At 44.8% G+C, this 27109-nt stretch overlaps 1 protein-coding gene across 5 annotated transcripts in view; it reads left to right on the forward strand.

Annotated features, from left to right (window-relative positions):
- Positions 1-27109, forward strand: part of LOC138755789 (ras-related protein Rab-31-like) — a 277761-nt gene that overhangs the window by 120270 nt on the left and 130382 nt on the right. Inside the window, exon 7 of one of the 5 annotated variants that reach the window (XM_069922417.1) lies at positions 2580-7399. The exons of the other annotated variants lie outside the window; for them this stretch is intronic. Coding sequence (XP_069778518.1) covers positions 2580-2677 — 98 coding nt within the window. The 3' untranslated portion in view covers positions 2678-7399. Of the gene's footprint in view, positions 1-2579; positions 7400-27109 lie in introns of those variants that run through there. 5 annotated transcript variants of the gene reach the window in all.

Raw genomic sequence — 27109 nt, forward strand, 5'->3', positions numbered from 1 at the left:
CTCCATTCTGGAGACGTGACCCATCCAGCGCAGCTGGATCTTCAGCAGCGTGGACTCGATGCTGTCGACCTCTGCCATCTCGAGTACTTCGACGTTAGGGATGAAAGCGCTCCAATGGATGTTGAGGATGGAGCGGTGACAACGCTGATGGAAGCGTTCTAGGAGCCGTAGGTGATGCCGGTAGAGGACCCATGATTCGGAGCCGAACAGGAGTGTGGGTATGACAACGGCTCTGTATACGCTTATCTTTGTGAGGTTTTTCAGTTGGTTGTTTTTCCAGACTCTTTTGTGTAGTCTTCCAAAGGCGCTATTTGCCTTGGCGAGTCTGTTGTCTATCTCATTGTCGATCCTTGCATCTGATGAAATGGTGCAGCCAATGTACCTCAGACTGTACAATAAGGAAAAGACCTTACCTGACCACATGTCCTCTTACCTAAGCCTTCCTTAAAATTTAAATTTGACATATGGCATGGTAACAGGCCCATGAGCCCGTCCTGCCCACTTACATTCAGTTGACCTACAATCCTGGTACATTTTCGTTTGAATGGTGGGAGGAAACCAGAGTTCCTGGAGGAAACCCACGCAGACACTGGGAGAACGTACAAACTCCTTACAGAAGACTTACTGAAGTCTCTTTTTTTTCCCTAAAGGGCTGTTGCCACTGCCTTCACCGGTACCACTTCCTCACCCTCTGCTCGCCGAAGCCTCTGAATATGACTCTTGCACTGGGCCAGTCTCACAATGGGCGCTTCACCATGGCTGCCCTACTAGAACCCCTTTATATGGCTGCTGGATCAACCTACAGAAATTTCCCACCACTTGGAGAGTCCCCGCTCTCGTGGTGTCTTAAATTTATTACAAACTTCAAAGGAAGCTTCTGACAATCCTTTCAATCTTGCAATTATCTGCAATCTCCCTACACATTTACTCCAATTCCTATGCAATTGTACTATCCCATCAAAATGATTATTCCATTCTTAATTTCTCACTTCCACCCATATATCCTCACTGGATGATCCCTCATGAATATTCTAATCATTGTTGTTTCTGTCTTCCCTAATCAAAACTGAATTTTTTCCCCCCTCCTCTCTTACCTGCAACCAAATTATACCTATGGTTCCTGAACTGTGGAGCGTTGAGCTGCCAGTCCTGCCCTTCTCAGTGTGGGCCACGCTTCTTTTATGGCTAATCCGTGCCCAAAGTTCGCTCACCTTACCCTTCAGCTATCCAACATTACCCTTTTTAACCTTTCATAATACAGGTAGTCCTTAACTTGCGTCCATGATCTGTTCTGACCAACCAGTCGTATCTCGAAATGGACACACGTTGGAATTGCACTCTATCTGTGTCATTGTTCATCAAATACAACATGGCGGCCAACGCTGCCAAACTCTAGCGAGAGGTGTTATTTTGCACGGATAAGCCTGACTTTCACCCGTAAACGTGTAATTTTTATATTTTTAATTTTTTTTAAATATTTGGTCTTAAGTTGGGGAAATACCTGTATATTACTCCAGACTGGGTCCATGGGTAAACTACAGTACAAGCCAGCTGGTGGTTGGGTATAAAACCGGTCCTGGAAAATGAGGACATGGAGTATTTGCTCTTGTTGGTAGTTCCTGAAAACAGGGATACAGAGTTCAAAGGGTTAAAATGAATACAGTTTAGGCAATCAGACTGCCCCTCAGCTTCCAATGGGAGAAAACAATCCAAGTTTGTCCTTTGTCTTCTTGTACCCAAAAACAGTATGAATTAGACAACATCCTGGTAAGTCTCTTCTGTGCCCTCTCCAAAGCCTCCATATCTTTGTGTGGTGACAAAATGGCACACATTTCAAATGTGGCCTAACCAAAGTTTCACGAGCCTGCGGTAAGACTTCACCACTTTTATACTCAATGTCGGAATGTCTGGATTTCTTTTTGGTGGATGTCGAGAGACTGGATGGGTTCCTCCAGCATTTGTGTCAAAAATTTAAGCTTGCATACACGGTTTAATGTACTATATGCAAATGTACCTTTAAGATTTTATGTACCACATTGATGGCCTTCTGGTTAGCTTTGCGGTTGGTGCATCACTGTTGCAGTGCCTGCGACCTGGACTGGGGTTCAAATCCCACGCTGTCTGTAAGGAGTTTGTATGTTCTCTCCTTGTCTGCCTGGATTTCCTCCAGGTGCTCCAGTTTCCTCCCACCATTCAAAACATACCGGGGCTGTAGGTCACTGGGGTGTAATTGGATAGCATGGGCTTGTGGGCCAAAAGGGCCTGTTGCCTTGCTGTATGTCTCAATTTAAATTTAAGATACAAGGTTCCAACGAACAGTTGTTATCAGTTGCGAGTTCATAGCCATCAGTAAAGGATGTACTGTTGATATTTACTGTTGGATTAACAACACAAAAGAGCCTACAACTTGCACTTCACTTTCTTTCTGAAAAGCAAGAAGACATTTTGCACGCATGCTGTCTATCGGAGTTCAAGAATCATTGCTGTGCCGTTCCACTGAACCCAGAATTGGGGAGATGTTGTTTGTATCGTGTTTAACATGAATGCTTACTAATAATCTCACTGGGGTTTTTTTTTAGGTAAACAAATTCCACCTCTGGATCCATCTCAGGTCAGCAGCAACGGAGTTTTCAAAGTTGGAAGGCACACGGTGCAATCGAGTAAACGCTGCTGCTGAGCTTTGCTGGCAATCAAGGCCAGGCAGCTTTGAAACGTCATCCTCATGCCATGCAGGGGAAGAAAAAGGAAAACTGAACTTCTTAAATTATGCAGTAAATCACAAAAGTCTACAGACACCGTGGTTGAAGTAAAAACAATAATGCAGGAGAAACTCAGCAGATCAGACAGTGAAGATAAAGATACATAACCGACGTTTCAGGCTTGAACCTTTCATCAAGGTATGAGCAAATGTAGCCAGGCGTCGATGTTCATACCTTGAAGGGCTCAAGCCCCAAACGTTAGTTAATGTATATTTTCCTTTGCTATTTCAAATACACTGTTTGATCTGCTGAGTTGCTCCTGCATAATGCTTTTTATTTTTTTATTGTGTTATTGTTTGAATAACTTAGCAATCCACAAGGTTATTTCTCGAATGTTGGACTGCAGGCTCTTGTCCTGCTTTCATTAAATTACTATCAGGAGTTTCAGAGGGTAGCTGAAGGCAAACATTGAAATACCAGGTATTCTTTTTGTTCACTTTATATCCTTAGATTTTCTCGGTATTTTATTCTTGCTTTCTTGATTGCCACAGTGATTGAAGTATTTTATAAATCTACTTTATAAATATAGTTAAAAAAAATCTCCATTACCTGGAATTCAAGCAACTGGCAGCCTCAAGCAACCAAGGGGAAAAAAAATAGCGGAAAAGGAATAGGTAAAAAATACGAAAGTTTAAAATTGGTGCCCCCGTAGCGGTCAGTTCACCTATTGTGCAACACGCAATCTCAAGCAACCGGAAAATTCACTTATCCAGCATCCACCAATCCCCAAAGGCGCCGGTTTCTGAGGGATCTTTTTTCCGTCATGTTAGTACCTATTACAATGCATTAATTTCTCACTGATTGGAAAGAAAAAGATTAATAATAGCTGTGGAATACTGTAAAAGGCAAAACAAAAAAGATGCAAAGTGTTCGGCGTTCCTTTGTGTCCGTATCCAAAAGGTCATATGAAAGTTAAGATTTATCCTATAATAATCCTGGGAGATTAATGAGCATGGACTATGAACTCCAGAAAGATCAGAAGCCAGAGCAGTGGGATTTACCATTGCCACCCAATGCCAACTGGGGTGTGAGAGGGCAGCATCAATTTTGTAACCAACTTGACAAATCTATTAGGACTTTTGTTCTCACTGTTCAGTGACTACTGTCCAACAGAATGCAGTGAAGGAGGACAATAGCCTTGTCATTGGAAGGCTTGCTATTGAACTCTTCCCTACCATGAGCAGAAAGGCCCATAGCCCTTTCATAATTTATTGGCATTACACTTAAGCCCATAAGGTTGGTGAGAAGATAGAATAGTGGTGGCATGGTTAGCTTTAGTCGTTAGCACGATGCCAGTGATTTGGATCGGGGTTTGAATCTCGCGCTGTCTGTAAGGAGTTTGTATGTTCTCCTCGTGTCTGCATGGGTATCCTCTGGATGCTCCAGTTTCCTCCCACCGTTCAGAACGTATGGGGGTTGTAGATTAATTGGGTGTAATTGGATAGCCCTGGCTCATGGGCCGGAAAGACCTATTACTGTGCTACATGACTAAAACAATTAACAATACAATTTAAAGAATAAGAGTGGTTTAGGTTCAAAAGATGAAATAAATCATGCTTTATGTAAATATGCTTGTTCGGATCTGCAAGCATTCCATCTTCCTATTTCCAAAGGCACTTCTGATTTAAAAATTTGCTTCCATCCCTAACAACTTTCATAACCTGGTTAAAGCAATACCTGCCAGGGAACCTCAGCAGGTCACGCATCATCCATGGTTAGTAAAGGGTAACCAACGTTTTTGGTCTGGGCCCTTTGTACATATTTGATGAAGGACCCAGGCCTGAAACATCGGTTACCCTTTGCTTCTTATAGATGCTGCGGGATCTGGTGAGTTTCTCCAGCACGTTTGTGTATTGCCTGTGACTCCAAAATCTGCAGACTTTCGAGTTTAGTACCTGTACATATCCAATTTGTGCCTCAAATCCAAGCAGCCTTTATACTTGTATTTCCATTACTGGCCATTCTTGTAGACCAATGGGGTATGATTGCTGATTTTATTCCAATTTGTGATGAATTATGTGTTTGGAACTGGATTGAAACCACGCCATATTCATTGTATTTTTGGCCTTTAAGTTGCCAAAACATGAAAGAACCATTAAGTTCCTTCCATGGACTGTGAGCAGCTTGTCCTCAAAGGTGATTGGGTGAAAATTTGGAGCAGCTATGCAAGTTTGGTTTGTACCTTATTCTAACTTGAATCATTACTTTTATGAGCACAGATTCATGATCCTACCAATTTGTGCACAAGACATGACCAGCATTTTTTTTCTATAAACTCCAAGCAACTCTCCTCCCTTTACTGTTTAATTTCTGTTAGCCTTTGCTCAGCTGGCATGTGTGAATTAGGGATTGCAACACTCCAATGTTTTCCGCAGGGTTATCTGGTCCTTTGGAGCAATTGGGAATTTTCCTCATGGATTAAATTGGAGGTTTGTTAAGGAACCTGCACAGTGTGTGAGAACCAGAAAGTGCAAAGGAGGATCCGTTGGTAGAGTCACAAAGCTCGGTGGCATGGAAAGAGGCTCTTTGGTCCAACATGTCCATGCTGGCTGAGCTCATTTGGCCTTCATCCCTCCAGCCCTTTTCTTTCCATATACCTGTCAAGTTCCTCTGGCAACTTGGACCATATAACCCACCAGCCTCTGTGTGAACCAGGTGTTTCTCAGGTCTTTTAAATCTTTCCCTTCTCACCTTAAATCTGTGCCTCCTAGTTTTAGCTTCTCCTATTCTTAGAAAAAGATTGCGATAATTTATATTTTCAACGCCAATCATGATTTTATAAATCTCTATTAGATCTGCCTTTAGCCTCCTGTGAGCCAGAGAGAGAAGTCCCAGCCTCTCCTTATAATTCAAGCCTCCCTGTCTCATGAATTCTTTCCAGATTAATGCTATCTTTCTGATAGCTGTGTGATCACACAGTACTCCAGGTGCAGTTACAGTTGTAACAAGAGAATGGCGGGAATGTGGAGTGAGCTGCCAGCTGAAGTGGTGAATGTGGGCTCAATTTTAACATTTAAGAAGAATTTGGACAGGTACATGGAGGGCTACGGACTGGGTGCTGGTCAGTGGGACTAGACAAAAATGGTATGGCCAAAGGGGCCTGCTTCTGTGCTGTAATGTTCTGTGGTTCTAAGACATCCCTGCACCTGATCTCAGTGCCCTTACTGATGGACAAGGGCAAGTGTGCCCAATGCCTTCTTCGTCATGCTGTCTGCCATTAAAGTGTCTTTGGAATCAATGTTGAAACTTTAATTGAACTATGCACCTATTCCCCGAGTTTTAATATTAAAATAAAAGGGAAAGAATAAAATGATAAAAATTGAAACCATCAATAAATTTTGATCTTTAACAACAACTACAAATTCAATGAATAGCACTCCACTTGTAAAAAAATTTTCAATGCAAAATAAATTTACAGTAACAATTGACATTTAGGTATGATATTTGGATCTTAATTTTCTACAATCAATTTAATGTGTCTGTAATGCAACCATCAGACTTCCATACTATTCACTTTTGAGTTTAGATATCCAATGGCGATTACATTTTTTTGTGCAATTTATTAAGATAGAGTGTCCCTCAGGCAACAATTTTGGGTTTTGACGCATCTGTAAAGTTGTGGTTCAATTTGTGCATAAATAACTGAAAGCACTGTTAACATCAAAGTTGTTTTTTCAGTTAATTCTGGCCAAGTAGTTTTGAAATGTCCACAATCTTCGGCACTTCCCCAGCTATATCTCTACCCCTTTCTTTGAAGAGATTAATTAACGCAACCAGTCAGCAATTGCAGAAGCAAAGAGCAGACCCAGACCGTGCCTGTGCCAGTAGTGGTGGGAGAATTGCTGAAATGAAACAATGACTTTTATAATTGTTCAAGCATCTTGATGTGACTCATTCAACTATAACAAAAAACAAATCATTCCGTTTTTTATCAACTGCATGTTTGACGGAGCTTGTTCAATGTAAATTGGCTGCCTCATTTCCTAAGTTTCAACATTGATTCCAAAGGTACTTTAATGGCAGTAAAGTGCTTTGTGATTTTTCTGAGAGTCTTGTTGTATAATTATTGACCTTCTGCACCAATGAATTCTTTAATTGTCTTGGTTTAATAACCACATCGTCGTTGATCATATGGACTTTTGAGAATGGTTACTGAATGGTTATTGACTAGTGTAACTTGCTGTGTTAAACATCTCAGCTGAATTTTAGTTTTAATGTAATCGTAATGGTGTAGATACTGCAAATAAATTGAGATGTTCCTGTAATATTGGAAAATGTGCTTACCATTGTAAACAAAAGTCTCTGCTCCGAATCGTTAAGTTGTGAGTCATGGATTTATTTTCACACAAATCTACATTAATAGGAGCAGTAGTTTTGATGACTAGACACAGTGGCAACTGTTTGGCATTTGGTCAATCAAGTGTATCTCCTTTTTGTGCCAAGTATATTTGAATGTTGTTTTAGACTGGGCTGGCCCCATGTAGAACTTGCAAAACGAATGATGAGTACAATGTCGGTGTTACTCTCCATGAATGCCGTATGGAATGAGTATTGACATGGTGATGTGGCTTTAGAAACACTGCCTTTATCCGAAGGTAAACAGTTTTAATGTACCTTTAATAAACATAATTTCATAACAAGTTAAAGTGTAAATTTTGTTTCATTATCATTCAAATTCAATTTATTGTTTTGTAATAAAGGCAGTACAATATTTAATGAAATTTGTTTTCGTCTACCGTGAAGTTGACAGATTCGCCATTGGCAGAAAATGCCTGAAGTGCCTCTTGCGGTCAGAGAAAAAGAAACCACGGAAAGTCCCCCCTCAGAGCCACTGTGTGTCCGCGAATTCGCCTCCAGTGCTCCTGCAGCCCGAGCTCCAAATTTGAACCTCCAACACGATCAGCGTCCTCGGTACCTTCTCGCATCCCAGTTCTGAGACCTGGTAACTCTTCAGCCAGGCTCTCACAGTGCGCAGCCCAGTGTGAATTCCTCGACCGTAGTTTGCAGCCCACAGCCTGCATGAGTTCCTCTCTTCGAGTTGCCACCCGCATGCCCCTTGTGTGTACTTCAGCCTCAGAGCCCTTCGCTGGTCCGTCATCTCCTCTGCTTCTCCTCAAACGAGTGGGTGGTCTCATTTTCTGATGCCCTGCACCAGTCCTCCGGTTCCCCAGTAACCGTCCGTGGCTGCTGCCGATCATAGGCCCTGCCATCTTGGGTGCAGGCTTGATTGCAGTATTTTTAAATAAAACCGCTGTCGACTCCATATACAGGCTGTTTAAAGCTTGTACAGAGCTGACGGCGGTCAGTCTGGGTGGTTGGATCCCATGGGATCCCTGTGACTCTGCTCCCCGCTCTCCATGGGTCTGCACCATCAGTGGTGTTACAGCAGCTTTTGATAAACTACATTAGATGGAGAGTTGTGATTAATAGGCTTTAATCACCTTAAGACATCAACACATCTCGCATGTTGCAAGCCCGGTTCCAAGGCAGGTACTGAGGGAGGAGTTTGAGTGTATCAGCCTTCATAGGGATTCCTGGGAGGGAGGAGTCACAGGTTCAGGGGGTGGGCCAGCTCATACAATATGTACATACATATAGTGGTTGCACCACAGGCAGCGCCACCATTTTTTCACCCACATATAACAGATGGGTTTATTACAGCATGGGAAGAAAGTTATGAATCGCTACACTTAAATGAAATTTCATGATAGAGGAAAATCCCCATTATCTGGGATTCAAGCAACTGGCAAAAGAAATTGCAGAAAATAAATAGGTCAAAAATAGGAGAGTTTAAAATTGGTAGCCCGAAGCGTTTAGTTGACCAATCACACAAATTTACTTATCTGGCATCTACCTATTTCTATAGGTGTGCATACCAAGGGTTTTACAGTCATTATAAACTTGGGCTTGTGAAAGTACAGGATACTATTACCAATGTGTATATTTATATATATTTAAAATTGTAGCACCTCGAATGACTCAAAGATTTGTTGACTCAAACCAAGGCTTTTATTAACAAAAGACTGGAGCGTACTACATCGTGGTCGACCAGTCCAGACTGACCTGGGTCTGGTTAGGAGCACCCTTTTATGACCTGCCGGTGGGTGTGGCTACAGCTCTCAGCCAATCACTACTACTATATGTAAATATATACAAATATGTACATTGGTGATAGTATCCTGTACTATCACAGGGCTGCAGATGGATTTCAGCTCTTTTGACGTCCCAATTACAAAAACTGTTTGTTATTCAAAGAAAAAACAGAACTGATGAATTACACTTGGACTTTGCTGTCCTGGAAGAAGAAGACTGGAAGAAAACTTGAAATTGGAGCAGGTGGGGGAAAATTTTGTAGTCAAAGAGGCCAGTTTTGTAGATAGGACTGGCAGGAACATGCAAAGAAAGAGAAAAGACCAATGGTTTAAATCAATGGTTCTCAACTTTTTTCTTTCCACTCACATACCACTTTAAGTAATCCCTATGCCATCAGTGCTGTGATTGGTAAGGGATTGCTTTAGGTGGTATGTGAGAGGGAAGGGAAGGTTGAGAGCCACTCCGGTAGACCCAATTGTTACTGAAATATTTTGCTTGAGAAAAATTGTCATTGGCCCATTTCCTTTGGAGTTATGGAACTGTGCACATGACGAGTCAATGAGGTACGATTAAAACAGTGGTTTTCAAACTTTTTCTTTCCACCCACATACCACCTTCAGCAATCCCTTACTAATCACAGAGCACCTATGGCATAGGGAATACTTAAAGTGGTATGTGAGTGGAAAGAAAAAGGTTAAGAACCACTGGTTTAAATTGTGTTTATTTCAATACATGTGGTAACTACTACGCTCACCGTGCCCACCCTGTTCTTCAAGAAAGAGGGATAATCCATGCGAATCATAGACCAGTGAGTCTTACATCTGTAGTGGCCAAACTATTGGAGAGGATTCTTAGAGATTGGATTTATGAGCATTTGGAGAAGCATAATCTTATCATAGCTTCATTGAGTTTTTTTGCGAAGGTGACAAAACAAATTGATGTAGACAGGTTGGTGGATGCAGTGGATATAGATTTTAATAAGGCATTTGACTAGGTTCCTCATGGCAGGCTCATCCAGAAAGTCATGAGGCATGAAATCCATGGAAACCTGGCTGGGAGGATTCAGAATTGGCTGGCCCATAGAAGGAAGAGGATAGTTGTACTTGTACTCCCCAGAGATCTGTTCTGTAGGGACACAAAGCTTGGAGGTGTTTGGGGTAGTGCACACAGAAGGTTGTCATCATTTACAGTGGGATTTAGCCAGGACGCAGAGTTGGGCAAATGGAATTCAATCTAGATAAATGTGTATTTGGAAAGTAGAACTTGAAGGTGGAGTATGTGGTTAATTCTGGATTCATAGTAACATGGAGGAACAGAGAGATCTTGGGGTCCAGAGAACTTCAAGGTTGCCAAGTGAGTTGATAGGATGATGAAGAAGTCACTTACACTGGCTTTCATTAGTCAGAGGATTGAGTTTAGGAGCTGTGAGATACTGTTGCAGTTCTATAAAGCTCTGGTTAGACCACACCTAGATTATTGTGTTCAGTTCTGGTTATAGGAAGAAGATGGAAGATGTAGAGAGGGTGGAGACGTTAACCAGATGATAGTGGGATTTGAACACATGCCTATGAACATAGGCTGAGTGAGCCAGAGCTTTTGTCTTTGGGGCGACAGAAGATGAGAGGCTTATACTTTGAAGAAGGGCTCAGTCCCGAAATGTAGGGAATGTATCTTTACCCCCTATGGATGTCGCAAGACCGGTTGAGTTCCTCCAGCATTTCTGAATCTGATACCCATGGCCCCAAACGTTGTAGGACACAGAGTCTTCACTTCTGTGCAATAGTGGGGCTGTATCTTAGCAATTTTGAGCAACAAAAGCCGAGTCAGATAGAGGGAGCAGTGCGTTTGCATCTTTGCCAAGGTGTGAGTAATAAATGCAAGTTCCAGTTTCCAGCTTTTAAGTCCGATTGCTGCACGTAATCATATCATTGGGTGAGCACATGATGCTGGGAAAATAAGAAATGGGAGCACCAGTCGGCTATCTGGCCTGTTGAGCCTGCTCTGTCCGTGGACTCAGCTCCATCGACCTGCCTATTCCCCAGGATCCTTGATACCTCAACCATGCAAAGATCTATCGAACTGTGAATTAAATGTAGTTATGTCAGATGGGATACAATGGATGTGCCTGGATCAATTTTTCAATAAATGCTTGGATGATCTAATGTGCACAAATTGAATCTAAGGTGCAGTTTGTCCATTAAAATTACCCACAGATAGGTCCAATTTCTATACATACATATCCTCACTTTTGGCAGGCCATGAGATAAGCGTGTTTAAGGGAACTTTCACAAGCTCAGTACCATCATGTTATGCCCATTTTTGAACCTTGTGTAACATCTTTACTGGCATTTCAGAGAGATGATGTAGATTGGCCACAACAGGATATAGACAGGATACAAACTTGGGTGGAAAAATGGCAGGTGAAGTTCAATCTGGATAAGTGTGAATTGATGCATTTTGGAGGGTCAAACCTGAAGGCAGAGTACATAGTTAATGGTAGGAAATAACAGTGTAGAAGAACAGAGGGACCTTGAGGTCCAAATCCATAGATTTCTCAATGTTGCCACATAGACTGATAGGCTAGTTAAAAAGGTTTATGGTGTGCTGGCCTTCATTAGTCATGGGATTGAGTTCAAGAGCCATAAGGTAATGCTATTGTGCTAGACTTCACACTTGGAATGTTGTGTTCAGTTTTGGTAGCCTTATTACTGGAAGCTTATGGAGAGGGTGCAGAGGTAATTTACAAGGATGGTGCCTGGATTGGAGAATGTGTCAACAAGGTTAACAGAGCTGGAAATTTTCTCTTTGCAGCAAAAAAGGATGAAAGGTGACTTCATGGAGGTCTACAAGATTATGAGAGTAATGCCTTTTTCCCGGAGCGAAACGAGCAAACAGCAGAGGACATCTGTACAAGTGGAGGGGAGAGAGACATCAGAGCTAGGTTTTTCACACAATGGGTGCCTGGAATGCATTGCTGGGGGTGGTGGTGGATGCTGGTACAATAGGGACATTTAAAAGTCTCTTAGACGGGCACATGGATGTAAGAAAAATAGAGGGTTATGGGTGTGAGGTAGGGAAGGTTTAGTTGTGGAGTAGGTTCATATAGGTCAGCACCACATCATGGACTGAAGGCCTGTACTATGCTGTAATGTTCTATCTTCTAATGTTATCTATATTATCTGCTGTTATTGTGCTTTTGGAGAAAGCAGGCAAACACTCAACATTGAATTAACGCGACATTCAGAAGATTTGGCCAAATTTATAATTTTTTTCTAACAGTCAAAAAGCTTCTTTAAGACGTGTTGCAGCGTGGTATTTCATGGCGGCACATGGAATAATTCAGATAGAATTTGTAATGACTTATTTCTGTTGAATTAGCCGTTGAGTTGATAAATTAAAATTCTTGTGTTCGAGTCCATTTGGGTCCCTTAATGAAGGATACGTACCAGTCTACAGCATGATGTGGACAGCCAGAAGACTGGACGGACAAATAGAAAGCCCATTTCTATAAGAAATTTGTCATCTTCATCTCAAGTCTAAACCACCTACCCCAATCTAGTATGGCATGGACAGTCATTAGTTTCAGACAACACCCTGAAAGAGGTACATAAATCATAATGTGCATAGATAAGGTGAATAGTCACTGTCTTTACCCCATGACAGGGGAGTCTAAAATGAAGGGGCATGGACTGGATACAGTAAATTCCCCCTGTGTTGCTCACTTGGAAGGTTAGTTTGGAGCCTCAAATAGTGAGTGGTGAAGAGGTGGAGCTTTACCTATGGTCACAAGGTGATGTGGAGAACAAGTTCGGAGGATTCAAGAAGTGACGTCAGAACACAGTTTAACCACAAACAAGGATATTTATGCATGTGGTGGGGGGGGGGGGGGAAAGTTGCCACAGGGATAGCATTCACACATGCAGTTCATACACATTGGACACAGCGAAACAATTAATATTCGCTACAACCCACAATTCCCACAGATAATACGAAAAGACGGTATAAATCATACTGACCACCCCTCACTAACCGGTGCCCAGATTAGTTACGGATGTATTACCATAATGTACAAGTCACATCAGTCCTTTTTAAGTCTGCACCACTATAGCTTCCCACACTTTACCGGCACACGCCTTACAATGGTCCCTCCAGTGTCACCCACGACTTGTCACCTGGAGTGCAGCTAAGGTTCGTTCCTCAGGGAAAAGAGAGAGAGCTACTCCATGGGACGGTCTTTATGCGGCAGCCAGTTGAAAGAGCCAGCTCAGGTATGCTCATGAGGTAAGGTGATGAAGAGAGCCAATCCCAAGGTGTGTACTCACTTGGGTATGGGCTAAGCCTTGATTGATAGGTGAGGTGACTTCTGACCAGGCTCCCATGATTTTATTCAGGAGCCTATCTGTTTTGGGTCACACTTGACAAAGGGCCCAGGCCCAAAATGTGGTTGCACTTTACTTCCTGTGGATGCTGCGTGATCTACCGGGTGTCTCCATCAGGTTTGTGTATTGCGCAGCATCTGCAGACTTTCCTGTTTAACTCTTCGGAAGTACAGTTGATATCTCAATGTTTAAAGCTTTTACTGTTAGAATTAGAAGGCAGCTTATAAATTATAAAATGGCTGAAGTCATTTTGCAAACTCTTCAGAAAACAGGTTGTAGATCTTGCTAAGACAGAGATAAGAAATGACTTGCATAAACATAATTGAAATCGAAATAAAGCTGCCATGAACATCATTTAAAATTGTATCCTTCAAGGTAATGTTGATTATTCACTAGACAAAAATACACACCATTCTTTTGTATAAGATCAACACCAGAAAACAGAGCTGGGACCATGTTTTTTTTTAATGATGTAATACAAAGGTGTGGGGGGGGGTCACTTTGACCCCTTACCCATTTGAAATTGTATAAATATAGAATGAAATCTCTGTATCTTTGGAGTGAGAGGTAAAAGCTTTAGACAGGTGTCTCCTGATTAGTCTTACTCACTTCCTGTATACAAATTGATCATTTATAATAAATAAAGATCTGTATGCTTTAAAGAGATATGATGCTGTGTGTTCTATTCTGCTGTCTGATTTCATTTCCGAGGCGCGGGCTGACTTCCACAACTCCGTGTCATTATTATGATCCAGCACTGCTCTGGTACAACATCACCCACCTCTTTAACAGGTTCCATTGGAGCAATGTATATCCTGGAATACTGAGTACCTCATACTGGTCACTCTGCAAACAATTATGCTATTGTTGTTACATAATACTCAGATTTTCCTATCGGTGCTTTCGACTCCGTGATCTTGCTGCAAATGCTCCAAACATTAAGATTTGATTTATTTTACAGTGATTTTTCAACTTTGTCTGACCTGCTGAATTCCCCCAGTGACGCAGACTAACACAAACGCTGCAGATCTTGACCAGAATTGCCGGGTGTGGGGTGCTGTTGGACAGAATCAGACACACACGAGGTAAAGACTGAACAACAGGCTTTAATCCACAAAAACCTCCACAGAGTCAGGCTGGCTGTGATTGGCACCCGACCGGGTGGGGCTTGATCTCTTCAGGCCGACTGATTGGCAGCCGGCCAGGTGTTGTCCTGTCCCCTTACACTCCTGCAGGTACAGAGGTTGCCCCCTGCAGTAGGCTGGTGGTGGACCACCACACCAGAGGAACTCAACAGGTCAGAGAGCATGCTTGGAGAGAAATCGTTCGTCAATGTTTTGGTTCCAGTCCTTTTAACAAGACTAAAGTGAAAAGCAGGCATATTTTGTATATGAAGGGGGAAAGTTGGGGGAGGGACCCAGACTCAAGACATCACTGACCATTTCCACCCATGAATGACATGTTGCGTTCTTCTCATACAGTGATTCCCTTTTTTTTCCCTCCAGCAAATCTTTCTTACTCCAGATTCTCAGAATCACTTGTGAAACCTTAAGGGGCTTCACCTAAGATATTGGTAAATTTTGCAATTCTTTTAAAGGCTTCGGCATGAAATGCAAAATGGAGTACATCAAAAATAGGAGCAAGCCAATTTCAACTCACTTTTGTCCACATTGAAAATCACCAAAAACTGCATACATGAATGACTTACAGAGTGAGAGGACCATTTGAATGTCCTTGTGACATTACATTTAGCAGAGATTCAATAGAACCTGGGGCTGGTCAATTAGTACTCAGCAGATAAAGTCATGGAAATCAATCTTATTACATACACATTACAGTAGAAGACCGAAAATCTGGACTGCTCAGGGATTGGGTCGGTCCAGATTTTCTGGATTCTCAGGCAGTACTTCTGAAATTCAAATTTATGGAGGAATAAATAAGAGGATGAACAGGTCAATTTTGATCATTTATTCGTTAGCAAATACATGCAGGTTTCATTGATCAGAACGAGCAGGTTTAGAGAGAATGAAAGTGGTCGCTTGTTGCCACTGTGCATCTGTGGTGCTTACACAAGCAAATTAAAGCCCGCTAAGTTTAAAAAGTTTGAGAGTTTTCGAAAAGTCTGGTTGCTCAGGTGGTCCAGATTTCTGGCATTCAGACTTTTGGACTTGGACTTTAATTCAAAAGCAATAACCGCTTGAAAAGCACTGGCTTCTCAAATCCACTGGAATCCCTGAAGAAAGAAAGTAATCATTGTTTTTCAATAACCAGATGAGATATTTTAAGGAAATCAATGTATTAAATGATAAATTTCATTTACAATGTTTTTACTGAAGCAGTTTAATAGTAAATGGATGCAAGTCTGGTTGGATATCAGTAACTAATTTCTTTGGAGACTTAGGGTGACTCTCTTAAATTATCTCCTTACACCTGCTTAGTAAGAGTCAGAGGCTTTATCTGTAAACTATTTTGGGGGGGGGGGGGGTTAATTATCTATAATCTAAATGTTTATATTTTGGGTGGCTCCGTGGAGGGGGAGGAACCTGCAGATGCAGCAACAGTTAAATGTTTTCAAAGAATGTGACTGAAAATTCTTTCTTTGGCTTGGCTTCGCGGACGAAGATTTATGGAGGGGTAATGTTCACGTCTGCTGCAGGCTCGTTGGTGACTGACAAGTCCGATGCGGGACGGGCAGGCACGGTTGCAGCGGTTGCAAGGGAAAATTGGTTGGTTGGGGTTGGGTGTTGGGTTTTTCCTCCTTTGTAAAATAAAGTGAAATTATTTAAGGTTTATATATTCATGCAAGTGAAGTTTGATCAGTGTATGTACAGTCTAGTATTTTTGTCTTTTAAACTTTATTATTGATGCAGCTGTTTAAATTGGGCATTGCAAGAGTAAGTCCCAAGCAACCAGTAAATACTCTGATCTGACCGCGCCCAGCATATGGCTCTCGGGTCACCAACTCGCAAAGAGGAGGCCCATGTCCGACCTGGCTGAGGGCGAGACCTACCCCAGCTTCCTCTGGGACCTGCCTCAGAGGAATGGCAAGCAGCTGGGCAATGGCGAGGCCTGGAGGCCCGTCAAGACCCCATCCTCCCCAAGCTGTGCATCAGCCAGCTGGCCAGAAGGCCCAGACCACCACTGGCTGCCCGTAAATTGCCCCTGCCCGGCCCCGCCAGCCCAGTGACATCTTCACCATCGCCAACCTGGACTGGTTCAACACTGGGGAGTCGGCAGCATCCTGTAGCTGTACTGGGGTATTCTGGAAGACCTGTCTTGGATCCCACTTGTGGGCAAAGCCTCTTTTGGCAAAGGCTAAGAGACGGCAAACTCTGAATTCAAACCACCTGCTGCCTTGGCGAAGACTAGAAGAAGGCAACTCTGACAATAACTGTCAAATCCCTGGGCTCGGCTCACCCAGCCATCAGTACCTGGAAATGGCCCCAGCTCTGGGCAAATAGCACATGTCAGTCTGACAGCAGTGGGTGGGAGGGGGGGGGGGTTAGCTGTGACAGAGCGCAAGAAACAGTTTCCCTAGCGGTCTGCAGCAGCAAACTCAGTGGGCGAAGGATCCGTAAGGACAACACCCAGTGAGCATGGTCTTGAAACAGATCACTGTGGAGCAATTCCCCATCACTCTGGCTGCCATGCCTTGCACTCCACCAGGCTCAGTGGCATGGGACCCAGAGGGAGGCGTTTGCCCTAGGCAAGCACTCACCTCTCAATTCTTGCCCCGGCACACAGTGCCTAAAACTGAAAAGCTACAAGTCACCATGTTCATCCTCGCTTGCGAAGGGATGGGCCATGGATGGACGGATGGACTAGTCCCCATGGGTGTTGGATACCAGGGGTTTTACTGTTCCAAGAAAACCTACAACCCCAATAAGTTTTGAAGGGTGGGAGGAAATCCATGCAGACATGGGGAAAACGTACAAAATCCTTACAGACAGTGGCAGTTTCAAACCTGGGTCACTGGCGCTGTAATAGCGTTGTGCTAGCCAGTAAGCTAAATGGGGAGATTGAAATTCTGCTATTTCAATTATCTATATTTTTGTTTTAGAAATGCTGGTATTGGGAATGATGGCTTAGAAACTGCTAGACTGTTGTAACAGGACATTCAGTGAATTAATGTACTTTTGAAACTTTCAGGATGGCAAATTCAACAGTTAGTGTCAATCCCATTTTTAGATACTGGAAACTTTGTCTTTCGAGTTAGTTATCATAGTTGAACAGCATCCTTTTAGTTCTGAACATTTGTTTCTCTCCTGGAGGAAATTTGCTGGAGGTGAGATGTTGAGGCTTTCACTGAAGCATACACGAGGTTGAGCCTTAGTCTCAAAATCTTATTACTCTATTTGGCAAACGAAAGGTTTTTCTCTCAAGCTGGTCCTGCTGCAGCACATTTTTTCCCAACAATAGTGACTCCTTGAAAATATGGACCTTGTCATGTCTCAAGAGTGTCCTTTTTGGCAAAGGCTCACATTGATGATAAAATTAATCAGCATGGCTTTGGGTACTTAAAGGTTAAAACTTCACATCTGGCACAAAATATCATCTAGCAGGCCTGCCTGCCTGCCTGTTTCCCCCAATGCGTTTCTGAGACCTGGTACGACCTGGAGCGGAACTGACGAAACAACTCTTGGCAGCAAAGTCATTAAAATTCACTGGAAGGTTAAGCAAACTAAAGACGGTCTTACGAGCCCAGAGGACCCATTAACCCATCAGCAATAGATATTCACCAGGACAAATGGTTACTTAAGCAAAAGCTGCTTTTAATTATCTTTAAACATGAAAACAGAATCATATTTTAACATCACTATTGCCTTAACTAACCTAACTTAACCCCCTTCTAATTCGAAGCGCACGTGTATGTAAGTTCAGAAAGGTTTTTTGGTTCACAGTCCAATCTCACTTCTCAACCCTCCATGTTCACTGGTTGAAGGCAATTCTTATACTGTGCACAGAATTTAACATTTATAAAGTTCACCAGGCTTTGGTGCTTGAAAGGTAAATAGTTACTGCTCAGGAAGGTTCTTGACAGTTTTCAGATATTTGTTGTTCCAGGACATCCACACCTGATGTACTTCCATCAGCTACTCCAGTGTCTTGCTGATGAACCTTGCCCCATCAGAGTTCTCCAAATGATGACCTCTTTCTTTCAGGTCACCACAGAGTTCCTTTTTGTTTCCCTTATTCCAAGTGAAATATTAGACAGCCAGTCCTCTCCTCTTGCATGACCCAGAAGGGCTTTGACCAGGCCATCTTCCAAATGAACTTGCCAGCTTGTCCTGTTCCAGTCCCAGCTACTTCTGCTGGCTGTTACACTGTACAAGTGATCTGTGTGTGTGTCTCTCTCTCTCTGACTCTCTCTCAGAGAGAAAGCCTGTTGTACTCTCTCTGCTTGCAAAACCACATGATCCTCTTACAACAGAGGCAGCATCGGCTCCGACATGCTCTTTCATCTATTGCCTTTTGTAAACAACAATCCATTAGTGAAGGTACTTGAGCACTTTTCAAAGCTCTTGCAAAAGCTGTGTAGCCATTATGTCTAGCATGGGGCAGAGCTCTAGTATTTCAAGCAGGATCTATTTTAAAATGTTTGTATGTGACCTACTCTAACAAACCTTTTCCAATTTATCTCACAAAAACATATCTATATACTCTGTCACAACAGTAATCTCATAAGCCAAAATCCCTAGAATTAAGGACATAGTTGAATTTTACTTAGCTTTGTTTGACATGATATGCATTCACATGCCTGACATTGGACTCCTGAAACAGAATCTTTGTTCTGAGCTCTATCATGGGATGGGATTACAAGGCAGGCAGAAGAAAGATTTCCAGGATGTGCCCAAAACTTTCTTGAATGCAACATCCCCACTGGTCACTGAGAATCTCTGTACCATGGCCACTTAGAATAGAGAATGAATATTCAGAAAGTTATCATGAATCTCAAGGCCACATATCGTGAACACGCAGCTGTCTTGAGGAAGGAGTGCACCGGACTTGTTAACTTCCACCTGGTCCACTTATGGAAGAGTTTGCAGTTTTCTGTCTCAATAAAGGATCCTGATCCGAAATGTGGACTAACCATTTCTCTCCATGGATGCTGCGTGAACTACTGAATCCCTCCGGATTATTTTTATTCACTCAAGATTCCAGCATTTGCTATTGTGTTTCTACAGTTTTCACATTGTCATCTCAAAACCTAGATTAACAAAATGGACACATCATAGTCAATCTCAAGGAAAAAAAGAATGTTCTTTATAGAACATAGACAGCACAAAACAGGCCCTTTGGCCCTTGATGTTGTGTCGGGCCATATATTCTTTCCTTAAAAAATGTACTAAACCCCTCCCCACCCCGTAACCCTCTAGTTTTCTTTCATTCCTGTGTCTGTCTAAGAGTCTCTTAAATGCCCCTAATGTATCAGCTTCCACCACCATCCCTAGCAAGGCATTCCAGGCACCCACAACTCTCTGTGTAAAAAAACACCCCTGATGTCTCCCCTAAACTTCTCTCTCCTAACTTTGTACATGTGTTTACACCTCTGGTGTTTGCTGATCCTGCCCTAGGAAATGGGTGCTGGCTGTCCACCCTTTCTATGCCTCTCTTAATCCTGTAGTTCTATCAAGTGTCCTCTCATCCCTTCCAAAGTGAAAAGTCCCAGCTCTGCTAACCTTGCCTCATAAGACTTGTTTCCCAATCCAGGCCACATCCTTCTGCCTCCTTTGCTATTTGCTCTTTCTGGACTAAAGCTTTGAGTTAACTACTACATCTTCTTAATATGCAAAACATATGAAACATATGAAATAGGGGCAGGAGTTGGCCATCCACCATTCAGTAAGATCCTGAATGATCTGGTCATGGACTCACTTCCACTTACCTTCCTGTTTACCATTACCCTTAATTCCCCTATTATTCAAAAATCTATCTTTATGTGGTTTAAATGCATTTAATGAGGCAGACTCGACCACTTCATTGAACAGAGTGCTACAGATGCACTTCTCTCTGGGAGAAGCAGCTCCTCCTCTCTTCATCTTAAATCTTAAAACCAATATCTGAACAAGGCACGGTTAGCGTAGCGGAACGCTATGCCTTTGGATCAGGGTTCAAATCCCGTGCTGTCTGTAAGGATTTTGTATTTTCTCCCCGTGTCTGTGTGGGTTTTCCCGAGGGGCTCTGGTTTCCTCCCACCATTTGAAACGTACTGGGGGTGTAGGTTAATTGGGTGGAAGTTGGACGCATGGACTCAAGGGCCAAAATGGCCTGTTGTTACAGTGCTGTATGTCTAAATTAAAATTAAATAAATTAAAATAAGCTTTTGGTCATTTTTCACATCACCTTTTGTTTGATTACATTCCTGTAATATGCCTTGTGGTATTTTAATGAATTAAAATTACTTTATAAATGCTAATTATTTTTATGTCATTTAAACTCTCATGGTTTTGCAATACCAGGTACAAACAGAAATTTAACTGGTCAAGCAGTTGATGTTGTGTGAGGATTTCCAGTAATTTCCACTGACGATTCAGACGTGGGCCACTAACAGGCTATTACAGCGCCAGCGACCCAGGTTTGAATCCGGGGCTGTCTGTAAGGAGTTTGTACGTTCTCCCCGTGTCTATGTGTGTTTCCTCCATTTGCTCAGGTTTCCTCACACCCTCCAAAATGTATGTATGGGGGTTGTAGATCAGTCGGGGTGTATGAGCGGCATGTGCTCGTGGGCCTGAAGGGTCTGTTAGCTTGCTATATTTCTAAATATAACAGAAGAACTTCAAGCTGGAGTACATAGAACATAAAATAGTACAGCTCAGTACAGGCTTTTCGGCTCACGATGTTGTGCCAACCTGTATAAACCTATTTAACCTTCCATGCCTCACAACCAATACCCTCAATTTTTTTTTGGCATCCATATGTTTGTCTTTTAAATGTCACTATTGTACTAGCTTCCACCATCACCACTGCCTTCCCTCACCATAAACAAGTATTTGCTGCTGTTGCCCTGGAAAAATATAGTCCTCTATTAAATTACCTTCACTCCAAAGAGAAAATTCCTAGCTCTGCTAACCTTGCCTCATAACTCATGTTCAACAATCCACACAACATCCTATGTAAATCTCTTCTGCACACTCTCCAAAACTTCCACATCCTTCCTGTAATGAGGTGACCAGAACCAAACAAGTGTGGTCTATCCAGAGTTTTATAGAGCTGGAACACTACCTTGAACTCAATCCCCCGACTAATGGAGCAATATCCTGTTTAATTCATCGATCGCCCTCTCGTTTGGGTGGCATTAGCGCAACGCCCTTACAGCGCCAGCAATCGGGACCAGGGTTTGAATCCTGTCTGTAAGGAGTTTGTATTTTCTCCCCGTGACTGTGTGGGTTTTCCCTGGTGCTCTGGTTCCCCCCCCCCCCCCCCACACCATTCTAAACATACCGAGGATTGTAGCTTAATTGGGTGTAAATTGGGTGGCATGGGCTCATAGACCAAAGTGGCCTATTACCATGCTGTGCGTCTAAATTAAAATTTAATAAAATTAAAAATTGACATTTAAACTCCCATTCACTGGGGAAAAAAAACTAACCAGCACAATACTCACCTTCTTAAACTGTTCCACTTAGTTCCCATTAAGGTTTCCACTGCGGTCATCTTGGGGACAACATGCGTTGTGGGTGATATTCCTGTTAAGGGCTTCTCTCATTGCCAGTCAGGCCAAATTCTGGTGATTATTAGTGAGCAGTGGTGATGATTCTGCCAGATGACCTGGATGGTCTGCTCAGGGAACTACCCCACAGTATTTATGGAGATCTTGTCCCTCAGTGTCTTCAGGGTGTTCTGTGCTGACCACTGCCTGATGGATGTGGTCCAAGGGGTTTGTATGGAATTATACAAAGGATAGGTTGTGTGGCAATGTCCAGCTGACTGGGACATGGGACAGCAATGGGGCCCAGGCCCATCCTTCACGACTGGTAAAAACACAAAGATGCTGGAGGAACTCAACAGGGTTTGCAGCATCCAAAGGAGGTAAAGATATATAACCAATGTTTCTCCAGCATTCCTGCGTTTTTTACTACAATTTAAATTTAAATTAATTTCTAATATTTAGAAATACAGCACGGTAACAGGCCCTTTCGGCCCATTAGCCCGTGCTGTCCAACTACACCCAATTGACCTACAACCCTGGTATGTTTTTGAAAGGTGGGTGGAAACCAGAGCACCTGGAGTAAATCCATGCAGACACAGGGAGAACGTACAAACCGCTCACAGACAGTGCTGGATTTGAATTCTGGTTGCTGGCGCTGTAACAGCGTTGTACTAATGGCTAACTGTACCGGCCTACAATCACAGCATCTGCAGACTTTCGTGTTTCACTCCATCCTTTGCAACACCTGGACAGTGCATAATGGCACTTAGTACTCTCATACTTTGGAACCACACACAGCCTGATGCAGCCACACATGAAGGTGGTCATCAGGATAAGGGCAACGTTGGGTATGCCATCGTTCTTGTCTGGTGATCTCTACATGGTGATTCTTCGGACCCTTTCCATTTGGTAATGACAGAGCTTAGCCAGCAGGTTTTTGTCAGGGTGACAATAGAAAATACCAAAGGACATCTGTTTAAGGTGAGTGGAGGCAAAGTTTAGAGGAGAAGTCAGAAGTAAGTTTTTTTTTACTTAAAGAGTGATGGGTACCTGGAATGCATTGCTCGGGGTGGTGGTAGAGGCTTGGACAATAGGGGGATTTCAAAAGACTCTTAAGCTGGTTTCAGGTGGCCAGAACACCCCAACGTAAAGCCGCCTAAAATACCCGAATGCGGCTGTTGGGAGGCCACCTGAAAGCGGAGAACCCTGACCCGAGGAGTACTGACCCAACCCTCCTTGAGGTAAGTGTATTCTCCGCCTCCGAGCGCTCCCCCTAGGCACCTGAAAGTGGGCGGGACAACGGCTAGTCAATGGGAGCCAGCGTTTGCTCTACAACGCCACTCCCTGCTGAAGACCTTTCAGGTACCAGAACAGTGCCTTCAGCGCTGACACCTGAATGTTGCTTCGCAAACACCTGCAGCCGGCTCCGGAGCCGCATTCTCCCAGTTATTCCACCTGAAAGCGGCTTTAGAGCAGCATGAAACTCAAAGGCCTGTAGATTCTGTGTTTGCAGTAAAAACACAAAAAATGCTGGAGGAACTCAGGTCGTGTAGCGTCCATAGGAGGTAAAGATATGTAACCAACGTTTCGGGCCTGAGACCTTCTTGTGACTTGCTGAGTTCTTCCAGCATTTTTTGTTTTTTTAATGCAAGAGTTAAAAACTCTTAGATATGCACATGAATGTAAGAAAAATAGTGGGTTATGGTTGTGAGGTGGGGAAGGATTAGCTTGTTCTGGACTAGGTTGGCACATCATGAGCCAAAAGGCCTGTACACACTGTAATGTTCTAAATTGTAGGGAAGATTATATACTGAGGTAGAAACATATCTGAAAATTTGATGAACGTTCTCTCTTCTTCCCCTTCCCTCATTTTTGTCAGCTTTCCCACACATACCCATCCAGCTCCTTCCACCTGCACTATTTTCAATCCATGAATACCTTTACCAACAAGAAGTTTGAAATAGGTGCTTTTAACTGTGAACGGGTAATGCCACAGCCATTGGGAGGAGGTAATATGACCGTCATTGAGAATGGGCACTGCAACAGACATCAAGAACGTAAAATCCCACAGCTGGTGAGAGTGGGCAATGTCACAGCAGGAGAGGGCAATGCCACAGAGAGAGTGGGCAATGCCAGTAGGTGTGGGCAATGCCAGGAGTGGGCAATGCCAGTAGGTGTGGGCAATGCCAGTAGGAGAGGGCAATGCCAGCAGGAGAGGGCAATGCCAGTAGGTGAGGGCAATGCCAGCTGGAGAGGGCAATGTCAGCAGGAGAGGGCAATGCCAGCAGGAGAGGGCAATGCCAGCAGGTGAGTGCAATGCCAGTAGGAGAGGGCAATGTCAGTAGGAGAGGGCAATGCCAGTAGGAGAGGGCAATGCCAGTAGGAGAGGGCAATGCCAGTAGGAGAGGCAATGTCAGTAGGAGAGGCAATGTCAGTAGGAGGGGGCAATGCCAGCAGGAGAGGGCAATGCCAGTAGGAGAGGCAATGTCAGTAGGAGAGGGCAATGCCAGTAGGAGAGGGCAATGTCAGTAGGAGAGGGCAATGCCAGCAGGAGAGGGCAATGCCAGTAGGAGAGGGCAATGCCAGTAGGAGAGGCAATGTCAGTAGGAGAGGGCAATGCCAGTAGGAGAGGGCAATGCCAGTAGGAGAGGGCAATGTCAGTAGGAGAGGGCAATGCCAGCAGGAGAGGGCAATGCCAGTAGGAGAGGGCAATGCCAGTAGGAGAGGCAATGTCAGTAGGAGAGGGCAATGCCAGTAGGAGAGGGCAATGCCAGTAGGAGAGGGCAATGCCAGTAGGAGAGGGCAATGTCAGTAGGAGAGGGCAATGCCAGCAGGAGAGGGCAATGCCAGTAGGAGAGGCAATGTCAGTAGGAGAGGCAATGTCAGTAGGGGGGGCAATGCCAGCAGGAGAGGGCAATGCCAGTAGGAGGGGGCAATGCCAGTAGGAGAGGGCAATGTCAGTAGGAGAGGGCAATGCCAGTAGGAGAGGGCAATGCCAGCAGGAGACGGTAATGCCAGCAGGACAGGGCAATGCCAGCAGGAGAGGGCAATGCCAGCAGGAGAGGGCAATGCCAGCAGGAGAGGGCAGTGCCAGCAGGAGAGGGCAATGCCAGTAGGAGAGGGCAATGCCAGCAGGAGAGGGCAATGCCAGTAGGAGAGGCAATGTCAGTAGGAGAGGCAATGTCAGTAGGAGGGGGCAATGCCAGCAGGAGAGGGCAATGCCAGTAGGAGAGGCAATGTCAGTAGGAGAGGGCAATGCCAGTAGGAGAGGGCAATGTCAGTAGGAGAGGGCAATGCCAGCAGGAGAGGGCAATGCCAGTAGGAGAGGGCAATGCCAGTAGGAGAGGCAATGTCAGTAGGAGAGGGCAATGCCAGTAGGAGAGGGCAATGCCAGTAGGAGAGGGCAATGTCAGTAGGAGAGGGCAATGCCAGCAGGAGAGGGCAATGCCAGTAGGAGAGGGCAATGCCAGTAGGAGAGGCAATGTCAGTAGGAGAGGGCAATGCCAGTAGGAGAGGGCAATGCCAGTAGGAGAGGGCAATGCCAGTAGGAGAGGGCAATGTCAGTAGGAGAGGGCAATGCCAGCAGGAGAGGGCAATGCCAGTAGGAGAGGCAATGTCAGTAGGAGAGGCAATGTCAGTAGGGGGGGCAATGCCAGCAGGAGAGGGCAATGCCAGTAGGAGAGGGCAATGCCAGTAGGAGAGGGCAATGTCAGTAGGAGAGGGCAATGCCAGTAGGAGAGGGCAATGCCAGCAGGAGACGGTAATGCCAGCAGGACAGGGCAATGCCAGCAGGAGAGGGCAATGCCAGCAGGAGAGGGCAATGCCAGCAGGAGAGGGCAGTGCCAGCAGGAGAGGGCAATGCCAGTAGGAGAGGGCAATGCCAGCAGGAGAGGGCAATGCCAGCAGGAGAGGGCCATGCCAACAGGAGAGGTCCATGCCAGCAGGAGAGGGCAATGCCAGTGGAGAGGGCAATGCCAGCAGGAAGGGCCATGCCAGCCGGAGAGGGCCATGCCAGCAGGAGAGGGACATGCCAGCAGGAGAGGGCCATGCCAGCAGGAGAGGGCCATGCCAGCAGGAGAGGGCCATGCCAGCAGGAGAGGGCCATGCCAGCAGGAGAGGGCCATGCCAGCAGGAGAGGGCCATGCCAGCAGGAGAGGGCCATGCCAGCAGGAGAGGGCAATGCCAGCAGGAGAGGGCAATGTCAGCAGGAGAGGGAAATGCCAGCAGGAGAGGGCAATGCCAGCAGGAGAGGGCAATGTCAGCTGGAGAGGGCAATGCCAGCTGGAGATGGCAATGCCAGCCGGAGAGGGCTATGCCAGCCGGAGATGGCAATGCCAGTAGGAGAGGGTAATGCCAGCAGGAGAGGGCAATGCCAGCAGGAGAGGGCAAAGGCAGCAGTAGAGGGCAATGCAAGTGGGAGAGGGCAATGCCAGTAGGAGAGGGCATTGCCAGTAGGAAAGGGCAATGCCAGTAGGAGAGGGCAATGCCAACAGGAGAGGGCAATGCCAGTAGGAGTGGGCAATGCCAGTAGGAGTGGGCAATGCCAGTAGGAGAGGGCAATGCCAGCAGGAGAGGGCAATGTCAGCAGGAGAGGGCAATGCCAGCAGGAGAGGGCAATGCCAGCAGGAGAGGGCAATGCCAGCAGCAGAGGGCAATGTCAGCAGGAGAGGGCAATGCCAGTAGGAGAGGGCAATGCCAGCAGCAGAGGGCAATGTCAGCAATTCCAGCAGGAGAGGGCAATGCCAGCAGGAGACGGTAATGCCAGTAGGAGTGGGCAATGCCAGTAGGAGAGGGCAATGTCAGTAGGAGAAGGCAATGTCAGTAGGAGAGGGCCATGCCAGCAGGAGAGGGCAATGCCAGTAGGAGTGGGCAATGACAGTAGGAGAGGCAATGTCAGTAGGAGAGGGCAATGCCAGTAGGAGTGGGCAATGCCAGTAGGAGAGGGCAATGCCAGCAGGAAAGGGCAATGTCAGTAGGAGAGGGCAATGCCAGCAGGAGAGGGCAATGCCAGCAGCAGAGGGCAATGCCAGCAGCAGAGGGCAATGTCAGCAGGAGAGGGAAATGCCAGTAGGAGAGGGCAATGCCAGCAGGAGAGGGCAATGCCAGCAGGAGAGGGCAATGCCAGCAGGAGAGGGCAATGCCAGCAGCAGAGGGCAATGTCAGCAGCAGAGGGCAATGTCAGCAGGAGTGGGCAATGCCAGTAGGTGTGGGCAATGCCAGTAGGAGAG

Source organism: Narcine bancroftii, chromosome 2, assembly GCF_036971445.1.
Source record: "Narcine bancroftii isolate sNarBan1 chromosome 2, sNarBan1.hap1, whole genome shotgun sequence".
Lineage (NCBI taxonomy): Eukaryota > Metazoa > Chordata > Chondrichthyes > Torpediniformes > Narcinidae > Narcine > Narcine bancroftii.